We start from the raw sequence: 7966 nt of genomic DNA on the forward strand, positions 1-7966 counted from the left end.
GCCCACCAGGGGGCAGGGCTGGCTGGCATGTGGTGCTGGGGAATTGAACCACCATCCCTGTGCTTTACCAAGCTTGTTCTAAGTAGGTGCTTTAGACCACTGAGCCATCTCACCAGCCCCCTGAATCTGCTTTTGAGTTGAAAAGATTGTTTCTTATATGCAGCATATTGTTGGATCCTGTGTCTTGTCTGTTCTGCTAATCTTTTTTTTTGATTCATGGGTTGAGGACATTCACTTTGATGGTTTAATTTACTGACATCCTTGTGCTTATCCCCTCCACCTCTTTTTTTTTTTTAAACAGGGAATTGAGCTCATGACCTTGTACTTGGCAGACAGGCATTGTGTCTCAGCCTTGTGTTACATTATTTTCCTACTATGGTTTCCCTTTCTTTCCCTTCTACTTAATTACTTGCCTTGCCTAGTGAATTCATTCTCTTGGGCTTTTTGGTCTATCTTGAGGTCTTTTTTTCTTTGAGACAAGGTCTTACTATATAGACTAAGCCGGCCTTAATCTTGTGTCGATCCTTCTGACCCAGCCTCTAAGTGCTTTGATTATATGTGTGAATCCCCAACCAGCCTGGTATTTGTTTCTTGATTGGCTCATTCTGGAATATCCTTGAATATTTTGGAGTGCTGGTTTGGTAGTCATGAATTTCCTTATATGCTGCTTTTCATGGAAGCACAGTGATATCTCAGTTTATGAACTTATCTTACGAATTTGGGGAAAGATGGATGTTTGTGTAGGGAAGATGGCCTGATATTTTTAGGTGCAGAATTGTAATTTTAACACTATACCAAGGGCTGGCCAGATACCTCCGCGGAGTAAAAAGCCTGTTTAGGCAGCACAGGGACCAGCTATACGGGCCCTGCCTATGGGGGACTCTGAAATGGTGACTGAGACTGGGTGTGGTGGCACCTGCCTATAATCCCAGCATTTGGGAGGCTGAAAACAGCACAGTCAGTACCAGTCTGAACTGTGTAGTGAGACCCTATAGACCGTGTACTAAATACATTAAAAAAGAAAAAGTCATGACAGTAAATGAAACCTTATCCCATTTGATAGTTCGGGGCCAGTCAGATAGCTCACCAGTTCACTACTCTAGGGTAAATGCTCTTTCCCAGAAGAGGCCTGCAAGTATGTTACTATTAGCACCAGCAAGTAGAATGATGTTCACATTACGGATCTAGCTTAAGCTTCTGGGATGGGTTGTGTTTGTCACCCAGGGTGTGGCTTGAGAATAGAACCAAAATTTTTAATGCTTTTGTTTGCATACTAAATTCTCATGAACTGGGGTTCATGAACTGTGGTATTACTCTATCTTAATTCATTTTGCAGGATTATTTTGTGGATACATCAATCTGGGTTGGAAGATGTCTTCTAGGGCTTGATATACTTAAAGCTTCCTTAGATTTTAGGGTTTGTGTTGAGAAGTTTGCTGTAATTCTGATGGATTTTTTTTTTTTTTTTTTTTTTTTTGTGGAACCAGGGATTGAACTCAGGTCCTTGCACTTGCCAGGGAAGTGCTTATTCTACTGAGCTTTCTCCCCGGCCCCTGGATTTTCATTTATAGTTGATTTGGTTCTCACTTATTTTTGCGGTACTGGGGATCGAACTCAGGACCTTGTACTTGCCAGGCAGGCACTTAAACCACTGAGCTGTATCCTGAGCCCTGATTTGTTTCTTTTGTCTAACATATTTTAAGATTCTCTTCTTGTGTTGAATTTCTAGAAACCTAAGTATTAAGTTTTGATCATGAATATCTGGGGTTTTGTATGCCTCACTTAACTGCAGGTCAGATTCTTTTCTGTGCTTGGGAAGTTTTCTGCTATTAATTCTGTGGATAGGTTGTATATAACTTTTGGGCTAAATGCTGACCTGTCATTTATTCCACTTAATCTTAGATTAATCTTCTTTGCGGTATCTAATAGTTTGGTGGATTTTCTCCTGGTCCCTTGCATGTTAAGGAATCTGTCATTGGTGGATCACTAACCACAGCCCTGCCTTTCTGATATTTTGTCCCCTCCTTGATTGATTCTACTGCCTTTACATTCAATAGAGTGTTAGCCACTTAGCAGTTTACCATGAGGGTCATTTGGGCAGCATGTTTGTTTATATATTGACTATCCTTTTTTTTTTTTTTTTTTTTTTTAAGAGCAGAATATGGGGAAAGAAAGTGCCTTCCTGGAGAGGGACAGAAGGGGGACCCGAGTGGGTTGCCCCTATATTGACTACCTTGGCCCATATTGACTATCCTGAGCATCACTTGGGCAGATAACACCAACACATGTTTTTTTTTTTTTCTTTTAAATGCTGTCTTTAATTTGGTTTTACTTTAAAGAGTAAACACACAACAAAGCTAAAAAAATAGCAAAAAACAAAGACTAACAGATCAACAGATGCAAGTATGCAAGGTTGGACAAATATTTGAACATTAACCCTTTCAATAATCCTTAACTTTTTCTTTTTTTTTTAATTTTTAAATTTTATTTTTGGCAGAACCGGGGATTGAAATCAGGCTTGCAGGCAAGTGCTTAGTCTATTGCGTTATCTCCCCAGCCCACTTTTTTTACTTGAAAAAAAAAATAAAGAGAGTATAATCATAATTGGTAAGACATTAGAAACAGTACACATTTAGAAGAACGAGATGAAAGGTATTCAGTTATGGTTTTTGTATTGCATATTGCTATCTTTGATGTAGTTGCTCAGATTATAGATATTAGTATCCAGTTAGTCAAGGTGAAAATTTTACAGTGTTTTTTTTTTTTTTGTTGTTGTTGTACTGGGGATCAAACTCGGGACCTTGCACTTGCTGGAAAAGTGAAAATCTTAAACATTAATTACTGGGCTGGGGAGATAGCTCAGTAGGATGAGCACCTGCCTGGCAAGCATAAGGTCCTGAGTTCAATCCCTGGTACAGTGCGCAAAAACAAAACAAAAAATCATTAACTGCTGTTTAAAAAAAAGAACAAAAACTGATGGAATTAGTAATGCAATCATCTCAGCTATCCTGTATCTACATATTTGCCTGATTCCCTCCCCCTTTTTGAAAATCTTTTCCTCCTTTCTCTCATCTTCATTGTTTATTCCTTATGTTCAGTTTCTTTCTGTTTTACTGTATCTATTATACCTTCAGATTTTACTTATTCTTTCAGGTTCTTAAACTAGGGAGACAATATTTACACATGTGGGTCTGATTTATTTTACTTATGAGTATAGCCTCTAGTTGCATCCATTTGTCTATAAAGGCCTCAAGTTTGTCCTTCTTTATAGCTGAGTAATAAATATTTCATTGTATAAAATTATATCCTTTTTATCCATTCCTCAGGTAATGGGCATTTTGGTTGTTTCTGAGATTTGGCTATGACTAAATTGTGCTGCTATAAACATGAGTGCACATACATCACTGTGCTATGATGTTTTCAGTTCTTTTGGTAAATATCCAGAACAAATAGCTGGATTAAATGAGATTTCCAGCCCTAGTTTTTTGAGGAAGAGTCACACTAATTTCCATAGAGGTTGCAGCAGTCTACATTCCTACCAACAGTGGAGAAGTGTTCCTATTTCCCCACAGCCTCTCCAGCATGTAATTGGTTGATTTCTTTAGGACACCCATTCTTTCTGGGGTGAGATGGTATCTCAATGTTTTACTTTGCATTTCTTGAATGACCATTGCTGTAGAACTTTTTTTTCATGGATTTGCCATATGTATTTTTTTCCTCTGAGAAGTGTGTATTCATTTCAGATGCCCATTTTTGGATTGGGTCTTTGAATTTTGGGGGCCTTTTAAAAATTTATTTATATTTTCAGTTCTTTATATATTCTAGATAGAAGTCCTTTGATTGCTTAAGATTTTTTCCCCCAATTTGTGGGTTGTCTTTTCACTCTATTGGTGAATTCTTTTGATGTGCTGGAACTTCTCAGTAAGATGAGATCCTAGTTGTTGATTCTTTGAAGTGTTTCCTGTGCAGTTTGGTTTTTGTTCATGAATACTGCATACCAGATTCCAAGATTCTTTTTTTACTTTTGGAGACAGGATCTTGCTATACAATTTAGGCTGTCATTGAGCTCACTTTGTAGGCTATTCTGGTCTTGCACTCACAAGGCTCCTGCCTCACCCCTGCTAGTGGTGAGATTACAGGTTTGTGCCACCACACCTGGCAAACCCATCAATTCTTGTATTAAATCAATTTGATAAAATTGATGTTTTGCAGCAAAAATTATGCAATTTTTGGTCACTCTGAATAAAAAAAATTGGACTGGTAAGTGGTTAGTATTTTGAGTATGTTCTTTTACATTTTATGTTTTAGACAGGGTCTTGCTGTGTAGGTCAGGAATACAGGGTATGGCTGGCCTGGATTTCTTTTTGAGTTTGTATTTTGAGAGAGGGTGCTGTGATGTGGCTTGGGATGCACAGGAACTCACGGTATGAACCAAGTTATCTTAGAACTTTTCCTTGTGCCTTTGCCTTCCCAAATGTCAGGATTACAGTGATCAACCATGCCTACCTAGCTCTTTACTCTTGGTATTATTTTTCTTTTCAGTTTGCTTTGTGATTTTTTTTTTAAAATTTTTATTTATTTGTGTGTGTGTGTGTGTGTGTGTGTGTGTGTGTGTGTCCAGCTCAGCCCACCAGGGGGCAGGCTGGCAGGCATGTGGTGCTGGGGGATTGAACCGCGGTTCCTGTGCTTTGCTAAGCTTGTTCTAAGTAGGTGCTTTAGACCACTGAGCCATCTCACCAGCCCCTGCTTTGTGACTTTTTGATATAGGGTCTTGCTATACAGTTGAGGGTGTCCTTGAGGTTAGCCTCGAACTTGAGACAATCCTCCTGCCTCAACTTCCGAAATTTGAGATTTCAGATGTGGGTTACCACACCTGGTTAGTCTTAGTATTCTTTTGAAGCAGTTGCTCCTAGTTCAGTGGTACCTGCTATTATAGTAAAAGGCAGGGAGAGGAAAGCATAAACCTTCTTTCTTCTGTCTCTGGAGTTTGTCTAGTGCTGGATGTGTTGGCCAACCACATGCCATTTGGTGTGGTATAGGACAGTGCTCGACAGGGTTCTTTGGAGCAAAGGTGGATTCCAGGGCTGGATCAGGATAGGTACAAGACAAGCTTGTTACTTTCTTGTTTACTGTGCCATGAAGTCCGCGCCTCAAGGAGACCAAAAGTTGGGGTGTTGCAGAAAATGTAGACGTGAGTGGTAGAATGCTACCACTGGTTAAGTGCAGGACAATGTACCAAAGAGTAGAGTCTTGGTAGAGATTCTATACCAGCATTGAAGGAAGGGGAGCTCTTGCTTACAGAATGCCAATGGGTGATTGGTAAGTGAACAGGGAATGCTGGTGTTGGAAAATCACCGTCTCATTTGTTCTTTTGAAACAGGGTCTTGCACCTTCAGCCTGTGAACTCACTATGTAGCTCAGCTGACCATCCTGACTCAGCCTCCCATGTGCTGGGATTACAGGTGTGCATCACTGTGCCTGGCTAGGGAGTCAGTCTTTTTTTTTTTTTTTTTAGAACCAGGGATTGAACTCAGACCCTTGCGCTTGCCAGGGAAGCACTTAACCCACTGAGCCATCTCCCTGGCCCCGGAAGTCAGTCCTTTGTAACAACATAGTAGTGATTGGATCATGAAAGAACCAAGAACAGATTATAAAATTTTTATGTAAGACACACGTATATTGTCTTAAGGGTATCTCCCAAGGACTGCTTGTTATAAAAGAAAACTGGAGAAATTAGTATCTTGACTTGGTTTGTCAAAATTAATGTTAATAATGAGTAGTAATGAGGGACAGATGACACCATATGCCTTGATGTGACACTCTGAAATGGGTACAATATATAAACAGTGTCATCATCCAGAAAATATAACATAAATCTAATTGTGAGAAAACATTAAGAAAAGAGAAAAAGAGAAAGGGGTAAACAGTTACTTCCCAGTCCCCTCTTTTCTTGGTACTGGAGGTGCAACTCATGCTGTGGGCTTCCTAGGTATAAGCAAGCTCACTTCCATAGAAAGCCATGTTGAATTGCTCTTCTTGGCCTGAATCTTGAGATCCTCCTTCGTTAGCCTCTGTGGCAGATGGGGCTGTAGATGTGTGCCACCATGACCATCAGGATGGATCTACACTCCTTTCCTGAAGTGGAGATTGCAACTCAGGTCCTTGGACATGGCAGGCAAGCAGTGTGTAATTTTAGGAACCCAAGTGCTCAGATTCAAAGGCACTAATGGTTGTGAGGCACTACCTTTGAGTGAAAAGCAAACTGCATATGTGTACATATACACACATTCACATTTATGAGCAAACAATGCAAATAATGAAGGGAATAAGAATTTTTTTTTTTTTTAGACTATTCACATAACATGCACATAGAACAATAAACACTTTTATTACATGAGTTAAACCAGGAGGGAAGGTTTATTTGCCTTCCCGGGCCTTGGTTTTCCTCAGCTAGAACTCCAGCTCTTTGCCCTCTAGCACACAGCCGTCTGCTCGGCCACACTGGCCTGGGCGTGATGCGATGCAGGCAGGAAGCTTGCCCTGCTGGAGCTGCTCCTCCAGAAGACTGCTGATCTTGGCGTTCTTTTTCCTTTCATCATACTTCTTTTGAATTTTCTTTGATCGTTTTTTGTTTAAAATCTCCTCCTCCTCAGGAGCCAGCTTGGCCCCTTTTTTCGGCCCAGGGGCAGTGCATAGTGGGATTCATACCACTGTCGGTACGGCATGCTGCCAATGAGCACAGTGCAGTTCTTCACCAAGGTCTTGGTGCGGACCAGCTCGTTATTGGATGCATTGTAAACAACATCAATGATCCTTGGTTTTCGAGTACAGCACTCAGAGCCCCAGGAGAAGTTTCCCACATCTAGCCGCAGGGCTCGGTACTTCTTGTTGCCTCCTCGAACTCGGACTGTGTGTATGCGGCGGGCACCAATCTTAGTGCTGGCAGCAGGGCGCCCCAACTCATACTTCCGCTTCTTGTGATAGGGCTTTCTTTTGCCGCCGGTCTTGCGGCGCTTGTGCCAGTTGTCCCGAGAGATGCTCATTGCTCGGCGCCTGCTAGAAAGAGCTAATAAGAATGTTAATGAATGAATTAGGATTTTTTTTTTTTTTTGTATTTTAGGGAAGGGTCTACAGGATGTTTAGGGTCCTATTACTAAATGGGACTCATAGTGATCCACCTGTTTATAGGCTCCCAAGAGCTGGGATTACAGGTGTGCCCTACCACGCCCAATCTCAATTGCCTTCTCAGGGCCCCCTGGGGGTGTGGCAGGAATGGCAGACCTGGGGATCAAACCCCGGCCACTGCACTTTAATCCACTGAGCTATTTGGCTGGCACAATGTGTTGTTGTTTTTTTTTTTAATATCAGGAGAAGCTTTTTTCACTGGCTAAAGGATACTTAGGTGTTCTTTGTAGTATTTTTTGCAGCTTTTTAAAAATTTCAGAGTATTTCCACATAATGAGAGTGTAAAAACAAAACAGTAATTTCCTAACATCTGAATTAAAGGAAAAAAGACGAGACACTAGTTAATACCAAAACTTAATAATTTCCTACATGGACATTGTATTTTTGGATTTGGGTGAAGTTATAGTCATGAATAAGATAGGAAAAAGGATGCCTGCATAAGAACAGTAGTGTGTTGTGTTTTCAGGTCCACAGCCTCTCCTGGTCCCAGTAAATAGCAGTGCATCAAGGAAAAAGAACAAAAGACCTACTGAAGCCAAGAAGGTGGAAGTGACAGCGGTGGTGACAGCACAGGTGGTGGCGGTTCCTCCAGTAATTACAGAGCAACAGACAGATGAAAAGAAAAGCATGGAGGAGTCTACTGAGCCAACTGCAGCCCCTGCGGGCGAGGGGGACCCAAGTAATCAAGTGAAAGGCGAGCTGAGAGAGGGCTTCTCCATGGTAAGCAGGGGAGAATCTAATGCTGAAGTGAAAGTGGAATCTGGAAGGGGCCTCCCCGAGA

General features: G+C 41.2%; 1 protein-coding gene and 1 pseudogene across 10 annotated transcripts in view; one reads left to right on the forward strand and one right to left on the reverse strand.

The window, feature by feature from the left end:
* Pphln1 (periphilin 1) overlaps window positions 1-7966 on the forward strand; it is a 306142-nt gene that overhangs the window by 132849 nt on the left and 165327 nt on the right. For 4 of the 10 annotated variants that reach the window (XM_023723536.1, XM_023723538.1, XM_023723539.1 and 1 more), the window contains exon 2: window positions 7652-7879. The exons of 5 other annotated variants lie outside the window; for them this stretch is intronic. In XM_023723536.1, the coding sequence (XP_023579304.1) occupies window positions 7652-7879 (228 nt within the window). The remainder of the gene's footprint in view (window positions 1-7651; window positions 7880-7966) is intronic. One more of the 10 variants, XM_023723537.1, reaches the window with a different exon arrangement.
* LOC101584307 lies at window positions 6418-7043 on the reverse strand (annotated as a pseudogene).

This window comes from Octodon degus, unplaced genomic scaffold (genome assembly GCF_000260255.1).
Source record: "Octodon degus isolate 3935 unplaced genomic scaffold, OctDeg1.0 scaffold00100, whole genome shotgun sequence".
Lineage (NCBI taxonomy): Eukaryota > Metazoa > Chordata > Mammalia > Rodentia > Octodontidae > Octodon > Octodon degus.